Here is a 25,413-nt window from a genome sequence, read left to right as displayed (position 1 = left end):
AAGGACCGGTCCATTTGCAGATTTTAGGGGTAGCAGAAAGTCTTCCGCTCCGGCTTTTCAAAGTGCGTGGGAGTTGATTTGCGTCAAGCACGCAGAGCGTGTGTTCGCAGCAACAGTTTGCTGCTTTTCCTTCAGTGGCCAGAATACTTTTGTATTGCTTATCCTGTGCATTATTTAGACTGTATTTCAAATAATTTTAAAAAAATATACGGCAACGACTTTAGGGTTACCAAATGACAAACTTTAAAAAAGAAGGCATTTTTAGATTGCAAAATGTTGTTAACTTTAGACGAAGACACACGTTTTGTGCTTACTGGTGTTTTGGAGGGCTTATAGATCACACACCCCTGTAAAATAATTTTACTCCTTTTCCGTATAACTAATAATAGGCCTCATTGTAGGCAAATGTCTTAATATTCTAATATTTATTCAGTATGCTCCTAATATTATACGGTTGTGAAGCTTGGTCTCTTACTTTAAAAAAATGGCATAAATTGACGTTCTGCCTCGGAGTTTTTTTTCTTCCAGGCCTAAAGTCAGGAAACCGCTTTTGTAAGACGTCACTAAAAACACATTTGCATTTTGGCATGGTTCAGATTACTGATCGACAGAATTTCACTACTCCACTGCCATGGAACAACAATGTACGGCAGTTAAAAAATACTGTTTATTTCTGAATTCTGCCATGAAAGTCAAATCAATTTAAGCCGCGGCGAATTGCATATTCTTACCTATTGTCAGAAACTTGCTGCTCACCAAGAGCCGCGGTAGATGTCACAAATGCTTTGGAATCAAAACCTCACGAGGCGCGGCGGTGACAACAGAAGAGACGCAAAGGTCCAACAATTTTTCTTTGTTGCAAGAAAAGTTTATTTTCTTTGCGCTTGCAACTGAGAGTGTTGTATTTCTTTACTTTGAAATTGAAAACGGAAACAATATTAATAATTGTTTACAAATAACATTTTGTTACTAATCTTAAGCAGCTGTCTATACCCCAAAAAATAGGATATTTCCAAATTTTCCTAAAAACCCGCCCGGAACATTTATAGTACCCGAAAAACAGGATTTGTCCGGGTAAAAGAGAACCCAGAGAACGTCTGGTAACCCTAAACGACTTGCGTCGCTGCACACGTGTTTTTCACTCAGGGTGCACACCCCCGACCCTAATAGTGGAGTCGCCTGCTGCTACGTCACTTCACTTCCGTCAGGGATCTTCTCCTGAGCGGTCAGCTGCAAGTCTTGGGTCAGCTGTACATAGTACATTAATATGTACCTTCCGTCTGCCACTTCAGGACAAAACGCGAAGTGCACAGCAACTTCGTCTTCGATAAAATCCCTTCTGCCGCACTAGCTCAACGAACTGTAAAATTTATTCGTGAACATACGTATTAACAAGAAAACTACCCTTCACGTTACAACTCGCATTAAATACAATTTCCCGAGCACGACCTCGTGATACCAAATGTATATAGAGGATATCTTTGATAGCAGCTGAAATTTTTGCTTCGGTGCGAGGAAGAACAAGCAGGCGGAAAAGAAACCGTTTATCAACAATGCCAAAACGCAAAAAAACATAACTCACATTAAGTTATAGGCAATTATCGAAAACGAAACACACCACTTGAAGAAACAAAAGAGGAAATATGCTGATCTTATAGATGCAGCTGCCAGTACAAGAAAGTATGTATATTGGAATCTCTTTCAGTGCTTGCCTGTTGCATCAGTACCTAACATTCGGCGTTCAATATGTTTCAGTTGAACTTAGGAGGTGCGAAAGAAAATTAAGGGGTGCGCAATCCCCTCGCGACAAGGACCATCGATTATTGAAATTCCTTAAATTTGTAATAATAGCAAAATAAATCAACATTTCAAGTCCTTTTACTTGCTTTTCCATGAAAAAGGTAGAAGGGATGGTTTTTAGCATTTAAATAACTTATCTTTTCAGTATGGCATTTTAACCCATACAAGTCTAAACTCAAGTCAAATTTTTACTCAGATGTGTGTATATTTTAAAGCTTAAAAGTGTTATTAATACAGAGCATGCAATTAATGGAAATAATGATGATAATGCCCAAAACAAAGAATAGCCTAAAGGCCCTATAGGGGCCTAAATTTTATAAATAACCTCCTGAATAGTTGCTCTAACTATGCACCATGAGTACTGATCGGAACATGCATATCGTTTATAGATTTCTTCCGAACCAAATGAGTATAATATTATAATAAATTAAAAACATGTACTACCTTTCGTTATTAATTTTACCGTCCTTGTTCGATAATTAGTAGTTCAATTTAGATAATTAATGTTCCACGAAATTGTTACTTTTTGGTATTTCCACAAAATACTTTTATTTCTCTGAGATTGGGACATGATTAAGCCATTTTAATGCCATTAGCAGGCGCGAAACCATGCTCCTTGTCTCAAAGACAAGGACAGTCTCTTTTTTTATTGTAGTTATGTATCCCCATATCAGCCACGTACTGTAGGCAAGGCACGTTCTCACTCAAGAACGCGAGGACTACAGTATTCCCATGTTTCTTTCTATATTCTGGTACCTAATCATAATATACCTTGCGTTTTCTTTAATTAACTGTGTATTTGGAAAACTAAATACTGAGTTAGAGCAAAACGTCCGTTTCAGAGCAGAATCCTACGTAATTTCCCACAGAGCCCTCAAATAATGAATTTATGAAATTTCCATCATGCAAATAATATTTTGTTACAAAGTGAAATCGTGTTGAAAGTTATACCACAGATATATCTTTATCTGTGGTTATACATTGAACCCCTTATAGGGTGGGGGCCCAACAGAGAACTGGGGGGGGAGCTCGTCCCCACCCCGGGTTTCGGCGCCCCTGGTGCATTGCTTTCAAGTAGCTTCCCAATTTTCCTCACGATGCAGGGTCAACACCGAAATTTTACAGCTCCCACCGTGACCACTCGCACTAAAGTGTGAATTTTAACAATTTGGCTACGCAGGAACCTTAGACAATACATCACCTTCACACTTTTGCTGGGCGAATTTCATTCTAGCAAACACATTGCGTTTGCTTTGGCTGACATGCAAATTCAACTATAACGACACAAATTCTAACCAGAGCTAACATTGTACTATGTTATCTGCCTAGGGCGAGATAATCCTTGCTTTCTGGTACGTATTTTTAATTGATTTACGATGGAACAGTACGATAAAAATAAAGAACGTCCATACAAATAACACGATTGCATTTAGTTTCCACTTGTGCTTACCTTCTCTTTTATGCACCTATGTAGTTGCCCAGTGGAAACCTAAGTACAACCGTGTACTAACTAACTAACTCTCTAGCCTTCTTAAACCCGAAGGTTTATGGCGGTAGCAACACAAGACAACCATCTGTCCCTCTCCTGGGCAAGATCAATCCAATCTTTTCCATCTTTGCCGATTTCCAATTATCTCAACGTTATTCCTCCATCTTCGTATTTGCCTTCCTACTGGTCTCTAACCATTAGGTTTCCCAACAAGAATCCTGTAAACTCTTCTGTCCTCTTCCATTCGTGCCACTTGGCCTGCCCACCTAAGTCTTCTTAATTTAATTATTCTAATAATGTCTGTAGATGAATACAATAAATAGTACACATCCGTGTACTATAATCATGAATAATAAATGGTCCCTACTCACAGTGGCGTACGCAAGGGGGAGGGTTACGGGGTTTAAACCCCCTCCCCCTTGAGCTTGTGAAATATTATGAAAAATGCTGTGGGGAAAAAAATGGTCAATTTTTCAGTCAAAGATCTGGGACAATAATATTACTATTACTACTTCTACTACTACTACTACTACTACTATTAATAATAATAATAATAATAATAATAATAATAATTTGAATTATTATTTCCATGCAGCATGGAGAAAAGCACAGCATTCCAAACACACGCGTCTTTCAGAGTGATGCCTTGAAAATAAACACGAGTTTATGAGGTTAGGTTAGGGTAACTATGATTTAAAAGAGAAAAAAAGTTGTTTTGTATCTCAGTTGCAACAATGTTCAATACACTGGCGTACGAATAATTATTTTTTTTCGGGAGGGGCTGGGATAGTAAATGTGGATAACACATGGCTTCGTTTTGGAGGACAGGATGCATAATAAAATATTTCGTATTTTTGGAGCTTTTCAGTCTATTAAAATTGTATTCAAAGACAAAATCGGGATTCACTTTAAAAGAGGTTTCGCATTTACACATTTTGATTTTTTAAAGTTCTTAACGGATTTTTATTTGAAAATTCTGATTTTCTCAAAATTTCGGTATGGGCTGGAACACCATCGGCCATCCCTCTACGTACGCCAGTGTTCAACGAACATGTATTTTTTTGTGTGTGAACAATGAGAATTAACTAAATAAAGTTATTGGTACATTGTAAGAGTCTAATGTATAGACAAAGGCTAGGCGGACAAGAATACAGTCACGAATTCGCCTTCCCATTATATTGTTTACCGCAGCACGTTTGAACGTCTCTCTTTAAAATATCTCACCTTGTTGACTAGACAATTATTCAAACGACAATAAGCTTAACTATTGTAAAATGTTTTGTTGGTAAGAACAGCGAGATATACCAGATGTCAATTATCGGGAACATTTATGCGGGGCAAAAGCCGGAAAAATTCCAACCAATTTCGGGAATCGAATCTGGATCTCCCGTGTGATTGTCACTTGTGAGACGCTCTACCGACGAGATCACCGCAGCTACTTGGATGAGTTCCATACTTTGATTATATCAATTTATTTTAATATATTTTCTTGTATTTATCGATCTTCTTCACCCTTGAAATGTCTCACCTCGTTGACCAGAAAATTATTTCGTAACAAAGAAACAAAAAAAATGCTCCCAGGATTTGATAAAAATCGAATGACTAGAAAGTAATTTCGTTCTTCTTTTTTTTTTTTTTTCATAAATACTATATTTATGTAGATCTCTACTACTTAATAGTAGCAGTAGTGGTATTAGTAGTATTATTAGTATTAATTCAGCTAATTGATTAATTATAAGTATTATTAATTAATTGTGATTATTATTTAATTAAAGTATAATACAACAATGGTAATGTGAATTTGGAAAAAAAGTTTTAGAAATAACACCCCCTTGATGAAATCCTGCGTACGCTACTACCTACTCATGCATAGCTACTACATACATGCATTTGGTAAAATATATAATTCTATTTATTACTTCTTGCTTTGCGTTTCAACACAACCGACACTCCAGGACAAGGGTGAAATCGAGAGCGAACTAAGTGACACCCTCATTTAGGTCAACATCATCTTCGTGCATATAAACCTTGGTTTGTAGTGTTCATACTAATACACTGGCCTTGGGAGACCTTGTGCACAAAATACCACAAATTAAAATATGCGCAAGAACTTGTTTTTATTTACACTTAATACTGAAATATTTGTGTGCAAATTAGGTTAATTATTGTTACTGTACAGTTATAATAATATAAATATTCAGCAATTCAGCATAAACGTATGATTATTATATACACATCATATATAAAATTGAGCACCATAGACCATTTGCAATGCTTCAGTGAAATACTTTACAGTTCATTTTTGTCTTATACTCTCATCTAATACAAAATTACAAAAGCTATGAATACAAAGACACATTATTAGAAAACTTTGATTTTGTACATCTCAATCATTACAAAAAATAAATGTAGATCATGTACATCAAAAACTACAAAAACAATATCAACTGTGAAAAGATTCTTTCCAATCTTCATCTAATCTAATCTAATACAATATTACACAATTTATAAAATATAAAGACACATTATTTGAAGAAAACTTTGATTACGTACATCTCAAGCTTGCAAAAAAGAAAGAAATCAATGTTAAACATGCACATCAAAACACTACAAACACAATATTAACTGTCAAAAGCTCCTTTCAAATCTAACTCGCATATAATATCCCTAAGCCTTATAATTAATTCATTGCTTTTGTAGATAGAATTAAATTTCTCACTGTCTGGATTCTTCAAGTCCTCTTCTGTCAAGCTATTGTAGCCAGGGACATCTTCTGGATTTGTCATCACAGCAGGAAGAATGGTACAAGCTGTTGCAAAACCGTACAAAAGCTTCTTTTGAATTTCCTGTTTCAAAATGTCAAAGGAGAATTCAACAGTAAATCCCAGTTCTTCTACAGTGTAGACAAAGGTGTTGTAGTAAGTTCTGAGCAGCTCTTCCAAGTGATTATCTCTCAGCTGCTTAGTAGTGCTTGTGTAGATGAAGTACAGAAGATCCAACGCTGGCGACGCGTAGCGGGCCATTTGAAAATCTAGGAGCATTGTTTTTGTTGGGATTGCACCATCTTCTCTATTTTCGTATGAAAACAGCATGTTGTTTACCCAGAAATCACCGTGATTGAGGACTGACACTGGCTCTTCTGATTCAAATAATACAAGAATCTTTTCAAACATGTTTTTCTTTTCGTTCAAAGGAACAACCTTTTCAACAATCATTTGGCATTCGGGTAAAGATTTTACTAAACTCAATGCTTTGTCAATCTGTTCCCTCAAGTAACGTGGGAATATCTCAGAGTTTTTAGCAGTGAAAGTAGATTCCTTAAAGCAGTCCATCTTTTCTTTGAAATTCGACAAATCATCACATTTCATAGCGTAAGAGGAAGCGTGGAACTTGGCTAACTCGTTCAGCACCAGCCGGCAGTGTGAGTAGTCCAGTCCTTTCTTCCTGTCGGCCATCTTGTATCCATAAACAGCCAAGTCGTCCAGAACCACGCAGTCTCCCTCCTTGTCTAGGACAGTGTAATAACAGCGAGGAATAGAAGAAAGAAGTCCCTTGCCACTTCTCTTCTTTTGTAACTTCATAAACTCCGGAAAAATGACATTATACATTTCAATTTCTTTCAAGAACAAGTTCATATTATATACAAAGCTCTTTCTCACTTCATTGCTTGGAACGCATTTCACCACTAACTTGTACCTCTTCTTTCCATTGGTCGTCTCGGCGTCAACAGATGCTCTGTACACAACACTGATGTAATTGTCTCCGACGTTTGTCCCGAGATATACGTCGCAGTCCACGACTTCCAAATTAGGATCACCTGCTCCATGTCGCATTGCTGTTCTGAAGAATTCCCTGTTCAACCACGAATGTTCATTAGTTGTTTCTGCCATTTCAGCGACGTAGACTGGTTTTCGTTGGCTGTCCAAGTTTCTGAAATGAAATGAAGATATAATTATCCATAAACGTTTCATTAATTATGACATCATAAAGCACCCATGACAGACTAGAACCAGAAGTTTGTCTTGTCTGAAAATATGGGACACTGAGAAACGTTTCATGGTCTCATTTTGCTCTAGACTTTCCCTCTTAATATCTTACTTTTGAATGTACAGGGAAATACACATTCTCCATTCCATTATCTTCAAATTATCAGTAACAAAGTATATTGCTGGTTTACTACTATTGTAATACATACTTTTTCTGTTATTATGACAGAATAGTTGTTTGAGTTTTTTAGGTTCACTTACACACAGAGACAGTGGCGGCGATTGGGTTCCAAAACTAGAGGGCAAGGTACCCAAACTGGGGGGAGGCAAAAACAGTTTATTTTCCCTCGAAGATAAAGTTTAGCGTAGTGCAGGGGCAAAGTGGCAAAAAGTTGGGGAGGGGTCAACTCACCCCCACGCCCCCCCTAATCGCCGCCACTGCACAGAGGCTAATCGGGACTGGACTTGCAGTTTAAAGTGCAATCTGAACTATTTTGCACACAGAAATGGTTAGTATAGACGTAATCATGGGCGTAGGACAGACTGTAACGTAAACGAATGGCTGTTGACTTATAGTTGATTTCTGGTTAAAGTGCTACTATCTGAGCCTTCTGTGTCGTATATAAGGAGTATAATAGGGGTAGAGAGCCGTGAAATAAAGTACGTGTAGCTACAGTGGTTAGAAGTCTCCCTCCATTCACCTAAGTGAGCACACAGAACCTTTCCTGAAGAAGGGCGTGCGCAAGAATTCCAGAAGGGCGCTATGGCTTCTTTTGAAAAATTGTGATATAAAGGATTTTACGAACTTTTCCTGTACTTCACCATCTTTTTGTTGAGTAAAGCTGGCTTGAAAATATTAATACATCCACTATTTTTCAATTAAATATTATTTTCCATGCTATTCCAGTATATTTCACCTTGCAATGACAATACTCAATGATTCGAAATTGTTACTCGCACATTATTGATTTTGGCCATACTAGGGATGATGTGTTCAGCACCAAGCTCCGATAGCTTTTAAGCCCCTCTCCCCGCAGGTACCCCTTATTACAGGCAAGATAAACGCTATATCTGCAATCACCTGAGATTACCCACCCCCTGGAATCGACCTCTGGCCTCCTGCGTGACAGTTACATGCCCTACCGATTGCATTATTGTCTTGACTATTATTATCCGTACCAATTGCCAAATATAACAAATTCAAATGAATTCTTCGCTCTTACAGGTTACAAGATAAGATGAGAAGGTGGAGGTCCTAGAAAACCTGAACAAATATGGAAAAACAAAATTACAGGAACATGGCATGCTCAAGAAGGACTGACATAGCTGAACTGACCAAAGGTAAGAAGAAATGAAAATGTTCACAACATCAATTTCTTTGTTATTTTACTTGTTGTTTTTTCTTTGTTCTCAAATTATTTCTAGCTGTGTGACTCAGTACTAAAGATTTCCCTTAGTGTTTCAGAGAATGAAATAATAATCAGAACTTATATCACGATAACCGCGAAGTTTAAGAAATTTTCGGACGAAAAGCCTGGTGGAAAAGTTACCTGTCGAAAGAAACGAAAAAATGTATCTGCCATTTCCAAGGGCTGTGTGTTTACATTTTCAAATTCCCCTGAAATTTTACTATATTCTCTTCTCCCTTTTCACCAAAAGCACCTGAATTTGACTGCGCCCGGGGAAAATTCATTCATGTTGCAACACTGATCAGAGGTTTCTATACGCTGGTAAAGTAAATGTCACTTCCGGCGCTGTCGCTCCCCGTAATTTCCCCATGCAGTTAATATGGAAACGGATTGCGAGGGATATATTTTGTTGTAGGCTAAGTGACAGCGTTTATCAAAGAAAATTGTAATATGTATCTTACACCATTGGAAAGATTAGACTCAGAAGAATACGTAGATAAAATACAGGTTGCTTACAGGCGACAAGTTTAAGAAGAAATGGAGAAACAAAGCAGGCATTTATCAAGAAAGTGAACGACAAACAATTGGCCGGAACTTACGATTTCTTCTGTTTAGCTACCATAGGCTTGCTGGCGAGTAAAGGAACGTGAAGTCACATTGTTCTTTGTCTGCGGTCAGACATGTATTTCTGCTTTGTGTGTGATTGCAAACATTAGGCACATTTCCTGCCTTCTATACCACTGGGCATTCAAATATAGTACAATCCATTTTCTCGCTCAGAAGAATATATGTGTAGGCCTATATTAGTCCATCATAGTCAATGGATATCCCTAGAAAAACTACTAGTAGTAGTACTAGTAGCAACACAGACAAAGAACATATACTTGTTTGTCTATGGTAGTAGTATTAGCAGTGTTTAAAGTGGTTTCATTCAACAACCTGAACGCGAACCACAATGAATAGACACGACTACTGCCGCTACTATTAATAATAACAACAATAATAAATGCATATTGAGGTAACAACGGTATTATTATTAGCATTAGTACTCCATTCAAAGTAAATACACGTACACACAAGCTCTGTCACGTCTGTCGTTTCACGAAATTTGGTTCCCATTTACATCTTAAAGGAATAGCATTTACCAAAATATAAGTCGCAAATAAGCGAATAGTGACCAGAAATATTTACTTCCATTTCTAAGTGATGTCATTTATCAAAGTACTCAACTGACAATGTTAAACTGACAGCAATAAGAAATAATTCTCCTCAAGAACCTTATCTTCTCGCTTCTGGGAAATTCACCCCCTCTTCCAAGGTATGCATATCGTTTTGGGCATTTCAGGACTATCCAAGGAAAGATTAAACATGTGAAAAACCTGTCGCCCTGAAATACTGGCTCCTGGAACCTACTGACTGCTCACAGACAGCAGACAAATTTAATACATGAACTGTTTCTGTTCCTCTTCCTCTATTGTTTACAATAGGAATTCACGTCATAAAAGATTGACTTTTGTACAGTTATTAAAAAAATAAAACAAATCTACAATGCCGCAGCAGGAACTGATTTACCGGAACGGAGTTACGATGTATTCCGGTGCCCTGAGCATAGGCGTAGCTACGGGGTGTGCCGGGTGTGCCTAGGCACACCCTAATGGGCTGCTTTATCAAAGAGAATTAAAGACAGCTATTTCAATAAGAGAGGAAATAAGCGGCAGTTTGTACGAAGTTGAAAATGTCATTACTTGGTACAAACGTGTGCATTATAGCTGATGAAACGAGTGTCTATAGTTTTTCGATTTTTTTATGTCATTGGAGAAAGAAGATATTTACTGGATTCTACTCTGTACTCCAGCGCTTTTCTTCTATACCTGTCACAAGCTGCACGTGTGAGAGAGCTTTCTCCAAGCTTACCCAAGTTAAAACTAAATTAAGAGCAACTCAGAAGCAGGATACATTGGAAGCCCTGCTCTTGCTATTTGTGGAACAGGAAAAAGCTTGTCTATTGATGTAAATGAAGTTATTGATGAGTTTTATAACATTGTACCCTTTGACAGACGTCTCTTGTTATAGATGACGTGTTTTTTTATGTATTTGTTTGTAACATTTATGAACATTTTGTATGTGTGTGTATTTTCTATGCAATTTGATTTTTTCTACTACATATATTCAGAAATTTCCAACACTGTCATTTATCGAATTTATATTCCTTTACAAACATCAGTGCAGTTAAAGAGCTAAGTGATTGTGTTGCAAAATACGCTATTAAAAAGGTGCAAAACCTCATTTTTCCTTTATGCACACCCAAATATAAAGTTCTAACTACGCCTATGGCCCTGAGTATTACTAATAATTATTATTATTACGGTTATAATTGTTATTATACAAGGACTATTATAAACTCATGGATATGAACCAATTCTATTCAATAACAATAATAATAATAAATATTATTATTATATCCTTCGGAAGATTTTTCTACTCGATCCAGCAGATAAGTGAATAACTAGCACAAATGTTTTTCATTTTTTTTCACATTTCATGTAGTTGGTGTACTGAAATGCGTAGTTATTCTAGATTGTTACTAAATTTGAATCCTAAAGCTTGTGTGACATCTCATATAAAACTCTAATTTTTGGAAGCTGAGAAACCATTTATTCCTTGAATGAAATTGTAGAATGAGAAAACGTAACCTGGTTTCTGTATTTTTCCAACTCAATGCAGTTTTTACTTTGGTTATTCTGCTCTCTATTTTTCTTATTAACAATAACCTTTCTGCTTTTTTTTCCTTACTTGAAATGAACTGTGTCAATTTCGATGGGTGTCCAAGAACCGATTCGACTCCCCTTCCCGACACCCATAATTCATGCTAATGTCATTTTTTTAAGTCTAGCAATTTCGTTCGCTCTATTTATTTATTTATTTACCAGAGAATTCCAAATACAGCGTTGGGCATTTTACATTGGAATGTAAAGACAATGGAAATAACAGCAAAAACAACAATGGAAGTAACAATATAGAATAGTAACATAAACTAATATATGTAGACTATATACGAGATAAAGTGAATTATATGTTGCAACCACCATAGCAACCGGTTGTATACAGCCAACATGGCCGCACCCACGCGCGGGACTAGCAGACGACTTTACCAGCGTATAGAACAAATTTTTCAATTCACGACGGCTTCGGACTTAAAATTATGCCAAGATCCTATTCCTGCTTCACTAACCGCCATGTTTCAAACAGAAGGGACAGTATTAGTGGCGCAACCACAGTGGGGGGCGGCAGAGAGGGCATTGCCCCTCTGATCTTGGACGGAAATCAGTTCTATAGAGGGCAAGGGGGGTAAACATTGACAGCCATAGGCACTTGCAGGGGGCACAGAGAGGCAATTGCCCCCCCTCCCGATTTCAAACTTGATGCAAATAAAAATGGGTTTCGTAAGATTTTCTTTGCTCGCTTCGCTCTCATTGTCTGCTTTTCTTACAGTCTCATCAAGTTCAGAGCTGTAGCTAAGGGTCAGCAGGAGTCGGACCTGGGCACAGATCGATCTAAATTAATAAAGTTGTAAAAGAGAGAATGCCATGGCGTCCCGTGAAATTATTTGCGCCCTATTAAATCAATATTGTTTTCAGTTTGCAAACATTGGATATAAAAATTTTCTTCCTCGCTTCGCTCCCAATTTCATTCTTTTCTCTAATACAGTGTGAATTACTAGAGAGAGAAGCATGACCAAATATGTGCTTCAGACTGTTGCTGTTAAACAGTTTTGTTTTAAATGTATGAACAATTGTTTTGAGGAAAAGCAACACACATGTGAGAGACAGTTTATATCATTTTTGCTGTTGGTGTGTTATGAGGTGGATGAATTGATTATGTAATGTATAAAGAAACATTCAATACGTGCACAATTTAGTGATAGCATGTTGCATATGTATTTTCTTATTTTACGTTGCTCCATGTTGCATATGTGAAAAACATGTTCTACCGAAAATTACACATGTTACATGTATACAAATACAATTATATTAATCATTCTTGTGTTTCAAAAATACAGTTTGTGTGCTTGTTTTCCATTATTAGCTAATGTGAAATTGAACGTGTTGAAAAATCTCAGGAAGAATGCCAATAATAATAATATTCCTATTATTATTATTGTTAAATTTTATAAGTATCTTATAAGTATAGTAAATACCGTAATCAACAATGAAAGTTCAAAACTCCAAGATTAGAAGCATAAATTGAGCATAAAACTAGTCATAAGAAAATACGAATTATTATTAATATTACAAAATATTAACAACAATAATAGATCCTAGGACAATTTAGCGGCATTGAGCATAATTTCATAGTTTAAGTAGCACTTCTTCTTATTGGGAGGTTGGCAATACTGCTTCCGTGCAGGTTTTCGGTTCGCCATAGTGGGCGATGTGCTTTAAAACATTCAGAAGATAGGCTGTAAATGTCAGACGATTTTACAAGAATCTATGGCAGGAATCTCTTCGCTCATATTTGTACATCCAGAGTCAAATTATAGTTTAGTTTTAGCGAATACTTCCTTCTGTAATTAACTACACTTACCTACTAAAATCAGCAACGACAAGCGAAGCAAAATACACACACTTTCTCTCACCACACCGAGCATCACTGATAAACAAGCTTTTCAAGTTTGAAAACTTAACTACAGGTGGCAGCACCGACAACAATCTTTTGCTTTTCGTTTCCAGATTACACCAGTGGATGGGCTGGTGCACCGCTGACGCACGCTTCGGTGTTCCGTATTTCACCGATGCGCACCAAAGCTTTCACCAGGTTAAATCATGACGTCATCAATCCACACCGGCCTCCAGGGCTGGTGAATCAAAATGGCGTCGTCTGCACTGAAACTTGTTCTGATTCAAGATAGATGTTCTGTAGCAGTAGCGAAGCGTAGTCTTACGAAGGAGGCAAGCAATGTTTCAGTACAACAAACCTTTAGTACAACGACATGCCGAGGGGAAAGATTCAAGGTTTATAGCCTCATTTACCCAGTCGCTGGATTTGTCAAAATATCGTAATAAAGTGACTGTACTAAAAATAAACCATATGATCCGCAAACGTCACATTTACTTTTTAAAAAAAATCCAGGTAACGTTATTCATATGATATTAAACGTTTTGCATATGCGAACTTTCCGCATACGACTAAAGGGAGACGGAATTTCTTACTTACTTATTAGTACCTTTATTTGTTCATTATTATTTAATATGGTCAAACGGTGACCAAACCGATTTAGATAAAAAAAAAATGGGAATCATTTGTTTATTTTACGCTGCATGATGTAATTTAGTATTTTTGGGCACCCTAAAAACCGCATTGGAGTAACTTAAACACTAAATAAAAAGTTAAACACAAACAATAAAAAATTCATTTCAAAGCAAAGAAACACATGCATAGGCGATGTACTCACCACAATAAATTTCAAACTCTTGGTGTTGGTCGACCCCCTTCCACGATTTTCATTTTAACACTTATCTCTCTCGAGCTAAACGAAGCAATTTTCAATTGCTCAATAATACACCCGCACTTCACATCCACCGTTCCTAAATACGCGTTCATTCCGATAAATTCACAGCACAAAACACGAAGCAACAAACACTCACACTATCCCACGCGCTTTCCACAACTGCAAATGCAAACATCCACACAAGATCACTTTGAAAATCTCTGAAACAACAGAAAGTGATACCAACCTATTTCCTTAATTTTATCCGTCACAAAGGAAAGATATATCAGTTTGGAGATAAAAATTACGCGGAGGAATCAGAATCATTTCAGCAGAACGAGTATGTACATTAATATTTAAGTAATAAAGTGTCATTCAATGGCGTGCCCGGGGCGAAGGGGGGGGGTGGATGGTAGACATAACCCCCTTTTGGCCCAGTATATCTAAGAAAAAACGTCAAAGGAAGGAAAAGATGACAAAATGGGGACCGTAAAAAGACCCTGGGAACACCACTTGCGTCATAATAATAGAACTTAAAACATATTTGGGCCTCCCCGATGGCGCAGTGGTAGTGTCGTCGCCTTGTAATCAAGGAGTTCCGGGTTCGATACCCGGTGGAGGCACAAGTGTTTCAGATCCCATTTTAAACTGTAGGTCCAGTCCCGATTAGCCTTACTGTGCATAAAGTGGACTTAAAACAACAAATCAATCAATCAATCATTAAAACATATTCTTGTGCTCATAATATGCAGAATGTATACGATTTACTTCTATGCCATGTACAAATATCAGTAGATAGTTCTTTCTCAGATAGCTTTATTTTCACCCCAAGTTTTATTCAAAAGCAGTCAATTTATTGATTGTAAAATTTGTGAAAGAGCTCACTTGAATTACTGCGTAAATAATTTGGCAGTTGCAAACACTGGTAGCGGTCAACACTTCTGGCGTAATTTGAGCTGGACCGACCAGGAAGCAGGGTGCAGGACCAAGGTCCGTCCAATCTTCCCTCCCTCCCTGAGAAAACTCTTCACGGGGGTGCAGAAATTCCACTGCCCCAACTCCCAATGTCAACTTTTTTTACGCGTTTTACATTTCGCGAAATCTAAAATAATTTGTAATATAATATGATATATATATGGAATTTAGAACAGTGATAATAACTTCTTTTAGTTATTTTATGACTAACAATTATTATTATATTTGCGATCTTGTTTACGTGTTCATGAAGACAAATATTCATTACTAGTTTTTGCTGGCAACGTACCCATAGATGAATCCTTCTGCTTTCGGTTGAACTCGGCTATTTTCGGGAATCACGCAAGCTCGGAAAGCACAGCTTTTTGTAGAACCTTTGTGGACGGGTTCCACCAGAATTTCACGCTTCGCCATGTGACTCCTTCGGAGGCCTTATTTTCCCGCAGAACGGCTGCAAGCATTGAGGCTGGTGCTTGCTACAGAGCTGCTGGGGGAGTTTGCGGCCGCATTTTTTCGCGAAATCGAGTGCGATGGAAACTAAATACGGTTAGAACATTAAGTACATTAAATGATATTCGAATTATGCAAGCAGTGCTTGCATTGCTTGTACTATATCTTCGCCTCTGTTCTGTAGGCAATACCCCGCAATAGTACGGAATGTTACGCCGATTTTGTTGCACGGAGGGAGAATAAATTGCTTGCAGGCATAAACTGTCGACATTTTTAATACTACTACTCCTTCACTTGCACGCAAAGTAAAATAAAATATACTACCGATGCATCAAAACATGCGTCCGTCTTCTGCTGTAACATTCAGGAAAGCATCCATTTGCAATATTCGATACTTTTACAAAAGAATACCACCTAAATTCATACTGCACATGCAAAATAAGATGTTAAGTGAAAATATATAATAGGTCATGAAATATCTTCTTTGATTTAGTCACCATTCGTGACTTTTTCCTAATAAACACGAATATGCACCCGCATTCTGAATCTAGCCTTCATTTGTTTCAGTATGAAGCTTTCCGGATTTTACCGAATTTGACGTCATTTTTGGTACACCAGTCTGATGCACGCTGGTGAATTCTGGAAAGCTCGGTTTATCTTCTTGTCGGTCAATACCCTCCTGCAGAACAAAGCTTTTCTTCCTGAGATATCATTGCATTATGCAACTTTGCTGTGGAAAGTACTGCGTGTCAGGTCACGATACCACAAATTCACTTGGACTAAAAAAGGAAGAAAGCAATGGTCTAGTTTAATGCACAAATTTAATGTGTTATCGTATTTATTCGTTATTCGTATTATTTGTGTTGGTTATTTACAGGGCTCGAAAAATCCCGGTCGCCAGGTCGCTATGGCGACTATAAATTTCAGCCTGACGACTGTGATCTTTTGCTGTATGTACGAAATTTTGAAGATTGTAAGTTCAAATTGCAGTACAGCGTACGTTAGGATTTTTTTTTATATATCAACGTTGTGAACATTCCACAGAATCAGTAACAATTTCTTACACATTGTCCCCAATTTCCTGTTTTCTCAAATGATTTAGCAATGTTTTGAATACCGTGATGCTCAGCTTCTTATACAGAATGTTTCAAAAGTCGCACAACCCAAACTTTGAAAATGTATATCATGAAAACAGTAAGAGATATTTACACTGGTTTTCTGCATTATAAAGCAGAATATCCATTGAGATATTTTTCAGTGCATAAAATTATCAGTTTACGCCATACAGAAAATTAGATAAATTAATAACTGACGGAAGGCAGCGTTAAAATTTTTGCAGAAATGCACTTTTGAGTGAGAGAAATATGTATTAAATTACCGAAGGATCATAATTAGATGTCTGATGCCATGCCAATCTGTCACTTACGACCAATATTGGTCATGTGCAACATTTGATGGATTTTTGACTTGACGATTTTATGGTTTGAGTGAAAAAGTAACATTTTTGGGACATATCTCTGTAGATGGCAACACTAGCAGGTTGAAATATTGTCAAAATACGCACGCAACATGTGCATAAGTATTGGCCATACATTTACATGAAAAATCATAAATCAAGATTTTGTGCCGAAATTTAACTCTTGAGAGAATCCTAGACTGCCCCTGGTTATCCTGAATTCTCTTCACTCACTTTCGCCGCTACTGTGCCTGTTTTTTTTATTATTATTGATTCAGCATGGCGTATTTATTGGAGCAGTGCGTGTGCATTGCTAAAGACTATTTTACTACCCATTGTTACACTCATGTGCAAGAAGTTTTCCAATAAAAATGCCCTCCTTCTGCTGTACCTCACAAAGCAACTGCTTTACAACCAGTCAAACACCAACAAATGATTCCTAAAAATTGTTTAAGAGTTGGTATTTATTGTTGAAAATCAGTTCCCAGATGTTTTCAGCAAATCTACAATGTTTTTTTTTTTTAATAATGTAATTGTCTTTATTTGGATAAAAGCTAACATAAATTTATTAACCCAGTGATAGCCTACATGATCAGTTCAGTGCAGAAAACCTGGTGTAAATATCTCCTACGGTTTTCATGATATACATTTTCAAAGTTTGGGTTGCGCGACTTCTGAACCACTCTGTAGTATGCACAATTGCTAGTTGGTGGTTTCCTGGCGCCTGATTTTTAGAGCTGGCGCCTAGCTTTGAAGAAAATTTTTCGAGCACTGGTTATTTATAACCCTCAACGTTGACAGGCGGGACCAAGGGCGGGTTTTAGTGAGTCATGCCCCAGCCTTTGTTTATCTATTTCACAGATTTATTGAAATATTTGAAAAGAGTTTTACCTTTGAAATACAGTTGGACCAAGATTATTAGAACAATAGTGCTCTTTCTAATTGATATTTTTTGGGGGATGTGCTGTGTGTAATTTTGCAAAGCAGTATAGCATTTGGTGTCATTTTATTTGCTAGAAAGAGAAAAGAAACGGTATATGCTCAGAACCTACGATGGAGAGAGAAGCTAAATCCCTAACATTTGGATTGATTCATTGATTTAGTGTTTTAAGTCCACTTTATGTACATTACGGCAAATCGGGACTGGACCTACAGTTTTAAACGTAAGACTTTGTGCCTCCACCGGAAATCGAACCCTAAAATTTGGAGAAAAAAATATGAATTGAAAAGGCGCCTAAATGGCCGCCATATTTGTTGCAAGATGGTCGAAAAAAGGAAATACATTTCTAGTTTATAATTATAGAAACAAAGAATGGCAAAACACCAGCCAAAATTGTCTGCTTGTTCACTGCAATTGTTTTTTAACTTACATATACATTTTGGAGAAGCTATTTAATTTTTTCACGTTCTATCTTAATCTTTATCACTAATACTCGTAACATCTTCCATTGTCCCATATTACAAGCATAATTTGGAAAAGTATTGATCATTCTGAAAGAAACAGGTTTATGGAACGTACCAGTCTAGCATCAAGCGACGTTAGCATTAACAGTCGAAAGCTCTTTTGAGATCCAATTCACATATGATATCCTTCAGTCTCGTTTTTAACTCGTCGTTTTTGTACATGGAACTAAATTTTTCTGGGTCTGGATTTTGCACATCGTCTTCAGTCAAGGAATCCATGTCTGGGGCATTTTCTGGATTTGTTATCACAGCGGGAAGAATGGTACAGGATGTTACAAAACCAAACAAAAGCTTCTTCTCGATTTCCTGTTTCAAAGCATCAAAAGAGAATTTCACAACGAAGCCAAGTTCTTCCACAGTGTGGACAAAGGTGTTGTAGTACATTCTGAGCAGTTCTTCCAAATGTTTATCTCTCAACTCCTTCGTAGTGCTTGTGTAGATGAAGTACAGAAGATCCAACGCTGGCGACGCATAGCGGGCGATTTGGAAATCTAGTAGCTTGATTTTCGTGGGGATAGCACCATCCTCTTTGTTCTCATATGAGAATAGCATGTTGTTCACCCAGAAATCACCGTGACACAGGACAGACACGGGTTCTTCAGGCACACATAACACAAAAATATTTTCAAACATGTTTTCGTTCAATTGATCAATCTTTTGAAGAATCTTCTCACATTCGGGCATTGATCTCAATGGGTTCATTGCCATGTTAATTTGTTCCTTCAAGAAACGTGGGTACATCTCCCTGTTCTTATCACAAAATACAGATTCCTTAAAGCAGTCCATCTTCTCTTTGAAAGACTCAAAATCATCGCATTTCATTGCATAAGAGAATGCGTGGAACTTGGCTAATTCACTGAGCACCAGGCGGCAGTGTGGATAATCCAATCCTTTCTTCCTGTCGGCCATTTTGTATCCATAAACAGCCAAGTCGTCCAGAACCAGACAGTCCCTCTCCTTGTCTAGGACAGTGTAGTAACAGTGAGGAGCGGATGTCAGAAGTTCTTTTCCACATTTCTTCTCTTGAAGTTTAAGGAAGTCTGGAAATATTACATTGTACATTTCAATTTCCTTCATGAACAAACCTAGTTCATCAACAAACTTCTTTCGCACTTCGTTCTTTGGAACGCACTTGATCACCAACTTGTATGTCTTCTTTCCATTGGTCGTCTTGACCTCGACAGTTGCCCTGTACACAACACTCATGTAATTGTCCCCAACATTTGTCCCTAGATACACGTCGCAGTCCACAACTTCCAAGCCAGGGTCCCCTTCTCCATGTCGCAAAGCAGTTGTGAAGAATTTCATGTTCAACCACGAATGGTCAATTGATGGATCTTCCGTCATTGTAGCGACGTGGCTTTGCAGGTTCCTGAAACGATAGGAAGAGGTATTTTCCTATGAACGTTTTCATTTATATGGACATTACTACGTATAAATCATATCTGAGACTTGGTTCTGGAATTTTTAGTTTGAATTCATTAAGAGAAATATATTATGAGCTTTTTACCTTAGGAAGTGGAACATAGGGTGAGTGTAACGTAAATCTTAAAGGAGAGTCTAAACCTTAGTCCTTGAAAGTCATATTTTTTTCCTTCGTAGTATAGGAATGACTGTTCCTAGGGGCAATAGTATCAACTTCGGGTGGGCTGAACCATGTTTTATAATTTTCTGCAATTAGGTATATCACATGTAGGCTTCTCCCCCTACTTATTTTGAAAGATTTTAGTGCGTATCTTCATCCTGAAAAGTAGGGGAAGAGGGACAAATATGAAATAGGGGTACAAATATGGAATACCATTATATCTCGCCTGGTAAGTGCTGCACTCTAGCAAGAACTACGTGAAAAGCTGGGCAGTGTTCCTCACCATCACAGGAAGCAGTTGAACAGGGCGCGTTAGAACGATTGTTGTGGTTCCCGCCCAAAGTGAAAGTTTGGAGGTAAATACCTTTTTGCCTTGTGCTTCTTATTAGTACACAGAATGAAAATACATGGTATACAGTTTTGTAGCATATCAATCAGGCTTTATTCTGGTATCATAAAGCACCCAGGACAGACTAGAACCAAAAGTTTGTCTTGTCTGAAAATATGGGACACAGAGAAACGTTTCGTGGTCTCATTTTGCTCTAGACTTTCCCTCTTAATATCTTACTTTTGAATGTACAGGGAAATACACATTCTCCATTCCATTATCTTCAAATTATCAGTAACAAAGTATATTGCTGGTTTACTACTATTGTAATACATACTTTTTCTGTTATTATGACAGAATAGTTGTTTGAGTTTTTTTAGGTTCACTTACACACAGAGACAGTGGCGGCGATTGGGTTCCAAAACTAGAAGGGCAAGATAAAGTTTAGCGTAGTGCAGGGGCAAAGTGGCAAGAAGTTGGGGAGGGGGCAACTCACCCCCACGCGCCCCCCTAATCACCGCCACTGCACAGAGGCTAATCGGGACTGGACTTGTAGTTTAAAGTGCAATCTGAACTACTATGCACGTCCACCGGGCGAATAGTTGGTGGTAATCGTACCTTGTTTCGAAGTTTATTAGGTAAAAAAAAAAAAAGGTAAAGTGCTCCCCTGTGCATAGCACTACGCCATGAAGGCGTATAGGGGGTGTGGAGGTAACGCCCCACACTTTCTTGATCCGGTCATGAGTGGGGGTGATGTGATCAAAGTTTATTAGACTTATCGTTATGAGAAAATATGACTTTACTCTTCACAAAGCAATTTGCATTACGCTAGTGTACCAGTTCAGTTAAAAACAACAATAACAAATCATAATTTTCGGGCATATTCTGCTTCTTTAAATGCAATTAAATTTAATAAACAAGGCCTCACCGATGACGTAGCGGTAACATCGTCGCACGGTGGAGACACATAGTGATTCGGATCCCACTTTCAACTGTTGGTCCAGTCCCGATTAGACAATCTGTGCGTAAAGTCGACTAAAAAGTAAAACTCAAAGAAGCAAACAAATGTTATGAACTCGCCTTCTAGAGGGAGATTTGTGTGATCTAGGCCAGCCTATATTCACGTGTAGAAGACGGATCTCTTGATAATACATTGACATATGTACATGATAGTTCTTAGGAACGTGTGGCAATGTTTGTATTGTAAATAAAATAATTATTTTGCACACAAAAATGGTTAGTATAGACGTAATCATGGGCGTAGGACAGACTGTAACGTAATTTAACGAATGGCTGTTGACTTATAGTTGATTTCTGCTTAAAGTACTACTATCTGAGCCTTCTGTGTCGTATATAAGAAGTATAATAGGGGTAGAGACCCGTGAAATAAAGTACGTGGTTAGAAGTCTCCCTCCATTCACCTAAGTGAGCACACAGAACCTTTTCTGAAGAAGGGCGTGCGCAAGAATTTCAGAAGGGCGCTATGGCTTCTTTTGAAAAATTGTGATATATAAAGGATTTTACGAACTTTTCCTGTACTTCACCATCTTTTTGTTGAGTAAAGCTGGCTTGAAAATACTAATACCATCCACTATTTTTCAATTAAATATTATTTTCCATGCTATTCCAGTATATTGCACCTTGCAATGACAATACTCAATGATTCGAAATTGTTACTCGCACATTATTGATTTTGGCCATACTAGGGATGATGTGTTCAGCACCAAGCTCCGATAGCTTTTAAGCCCCTCTCCCCGCAGGTATCCCTTATTACAGGCAAGATAAACGCTATATCTGCAATCACCTGAGATTACCCACCCCCTGGAATCGACCTCTGGCCTCCTGCGTGACAGTTACATGCCCTACCGATTGCATTATTGTCTTCACTATTATTATCCGTACCAATTGCCAAATATAACAAATTCAAATTAATTCTTCGCTCTTACAGGTTACAAGATAAGATGAGAAGGTGGAGGTCCTAGAAAACCTGAACAAATATGGAAAAACAAAATTACAGGAACGTGGCATGCTCAAGAAGGACTGGCATCGCTGAACTGACCAAAGGTAAGAAGAAATGAATATGTTCACAACATCAATTTCTTTGTTATTTTACTTGTTGTTTTTTCTTTGTTCTCAAATTATTTCTAGCTGTGTGACTCAGTACTAAAAATTTCCCTTAGTGTTTCAGAGAATGAAATAATAATCAGAACTTATATCACGATAACCGCGAAGTTTAAGAAATTTTCGGACGAAAAGCCTGGTGGAAAAGTTACCTGTCGAAAGAAACGAAAAAATGTATCTGCCATTTCCAAGGGCTGTGTGTCTACATTTTCAAATTCCCCTGAAATTTTACTATATTCTCTTCTCCCTTTTCACCAAAAGCACCTGAATTTGACTGCGCCCGGGGAAAATTCATTCATGTGGCAACACTGATCGTCACAAACGTCACTTCCGGCGCTGTCGCTCCCCGTACTTTCGCCGTGCAGTTAGTATGGAAACGGATCGTGAGGGATACATTTTGTTGTAAGTGATAGCGTTTATCAAAGAAAATTGTAATGTGTATCTTGCACTATTGGAAAGATTACATTCAGAAGAATACGTAGATAAAATACAGGTTGCTTACAGGCGACAAGTTTAAGAAGAAATGGAGAAACAAAGCAGGCATTTATCAAGAAAGTGACCGACAAACAATTGACTGGAACTTACGATTTCTTCGGTTTAGCTACCATAGGCTTGCTGGCGAGTAAAGGAACGTGAAGTCACATTGTTCTTTGTCTGCGGTCAGACATGTATTTCTGCTTTGTGTGTGATTGCAAACATTAGGCACATTTCCTGCCTTCTATACCACTGGGCATTCAAATATAGTACAATCCATTTTCTCGCTCAGAAGAATATATGTGTAGGCCTATATTAGTCCATCATAGTCAATGGATATCCCTAGAAAAACTACTAGTAGTAGTACTAGTAGCAACACAGACAAAGAACATATACTTGTTTGTCTATGGTAGTAGTATTAGCAGTGTTTAAAGTGGTTTCATTCAACAACCTGAACGCGAACCACAATGAATAGACACGACTACTGCCGCTACTATTAATAATAACAACAATAATAAATGCATATTGAGGTAACAACGGTATTATTATTAGCATTAGTACTCCATTCAAAGTAAATACACGTACACACAAGCTCTGTCACGTCTGTCGTTTCACGAAATTTGGTTCCCATTTACATCTTAAAGGAATAGCATTTACCAAAATATAAGTCGCAAATAAGCGAATAGTGACCAGAAATATTTACTTCCATTTCTAAGTGATGTCATTTATCAAAGTACTCAACTGACAATGTTAAACTGACAGCAATAAGAAATAATTCTCCTCAAGAACCTTATCTTCTCGCTTCTGGGAAATTCACCCCCTCTTCCAAGGTATGCATATCGTTTTGGGCATTTCAGGACTATCCAAGGAAAGATTAAACATGTGAAAAACCTGTCGCCCTGAAATACTGGCTCCTGGAACCTACTGACTGCTCACAGACAGCAGACAAATTTAATACATGAACTGTTTCTGTTCCTCTTCCTCTATTGTTTACAATAGGAATTCACGTCATAAAAGATTGACTTTTGTACAGTTATTAAAAAAATAAAACAAATCTACAATGCCGCAGCAGGAACTGATTTACCGGAACGGAGTTACGATGTATTCCGGTGCCCTGAGCATAGGCGTAGCTACGGGGTGTGCCGGGTGTGCCTAGGCACACCCTAATGGGCTGCTTTATCAAAGAGAATTAAAGACAGCTATTTCAATAAGAGAGAAAATAAGCGGCAGTTTGTACGAAGTTGAAAATGTCATTACTTGGTACAAACGTGTGCATTATAGCTGATGAAACGAGTGTCTATAGTTTTTCGATTTTTTTTATGTCATTGGAGAAAGAAGATATTTACTGGATTCTACTCTGTACTCCAGCGCTTTTCTTCTATACCTGTCACAAGCTGCACGTGTGAGAGAGCTTTCTCCAAGCTTACCCAAGTTAAAACTAAATTAAGAGCAACTCAGAAGCCGGATACATTGGAAGCCCTGCTCTTGCTATTTGTGGAACAGGAAAAAGCTTGTTTATTGATGTAAATGAAGTTATTGATGAGTTTTATAACATTGTACCCTTTGACAGACGTCTCTTGTTATAGATGACGTGTTTTTTTATGTATTTGTTTGTAACATTTATGAACATTTTGTATGTGTGTGTATTTTCTATGCAATTTGATTTTTTCTACTACATATATTCAGAAATTTCCAACACTGTCATTTATCGAATTTATATTCCTTTACAAACATCAGTGCAGTTAAAGAGCTAAGTGATTGTGTTGCAAAATACGCTATTAAAAAGGTGCAAAACCTCATTTTTCCTTTATGCACACCCAAATATAAAGTTCTAACTACGCCTATGGCCCTGAGTATTACTAATAATTATTATTATTACGGTTATAATTGTTATTATACAAGGACTATTATAAACTCATGGATATGAACCAATTCTATTCAATAACAATAATAATAATAAATATTATTATTATATCCTTCGGAAGATTTTTCTACTCGATCCAGCAGATAAGTGAATAACTAGCACAAATGTTTTTCATTTTTTTTCACATTTCATGTAGTTGGTGTACTGAAATGCGTAGTTATTCTAGATTGTTACTAAATTTGAATCCTAAAGTTTGTGTGACCTCTCATATAAAACTCTAATTTTTGGAAGCTGAGAAACCATTTATTCCTTGAATGAAATTGTAGAATGAGAAAACGTAACCTGGTTTCTGTATTTTTCCAACCCAATACAGATTTTACTTTGGTTATTCTGCTCTCTATTTTTCTTATTAACAATAACCTTTCTGCTTTTTTTTTTCCTTACTTGAAATGAACTGTGTCAATTTCGATGGGTGTCCAAGAACCGATTCGACTCCCCTTTCCGACGCCCATAATTCATGCTAA

The 25,413-nt window shown here is 37.4% G+C and overlaps 2 protein-coding genes across 2 annotated transcripts in view; both read right to left on the bottom strand.

Annotated features, from left to right (window-relative positions):
* Positions 1 to 5,910: 5,910 nt before the first annotated feature.
* The window catches only part of LOC145983089 (uncharacterized), a 24,412-nt gene continuing 4,909 nt past the window's right edge, over positions 5,911 to 25,413 (bottom strand). Inside the window, exon 2 of the mRNA XM_083116361.1 lies at positions 5,911 to 7,219. Within this exon, the coding sequence (XP_082972487.1) occupies positions 5,911 to 7,179 (1,269 nt within the window). The 5' untranslated portion in view covers positions 7,180 to 7,219. The remainder of the gene's footprint in view (positions 7,220 to 25,413) is intronic.
* LOC145983090 (uncharacterized) overlaps positions 18,553 to 25,413 on the bottom strand; it is an 11,887-nt gene continuing 5,026 nt past the window's right edge. The window contains exon 2 of the mRNA XM_083116362.1: positions 18,553 to 19,889. Coding sequence (XP_082972488.1) covers positions 18,599 to 19,889 — 1,291 coding nt within the window. The 3' untranslated portion in view covers positions 18,553 to 18,598. The remainder of the gene's footprint in view (positions 19,890 to 25,413) is intronic.

Source organism: Lepisma saccharinum, unplaced genomic scaffold, assembly GCF_977018435.1.
Source record: "Lepisma saccharinum unplaced genomic scaffold, izLepSacc3.1 HAP1_SCAFFOLD_639, whole genome shotgun sequence".
Taxonomy (NCBI): Eukaryota; Metazoa; Arthropoda; class Insecta; order Zygentoma; family Lepismatidae; genus Lepisma; species Lepisma saccharinum.
Note: the sequence above shows the minus strand (reverse complement) of the source record. Positions and strands in the feature narration are given on the sequence as shown.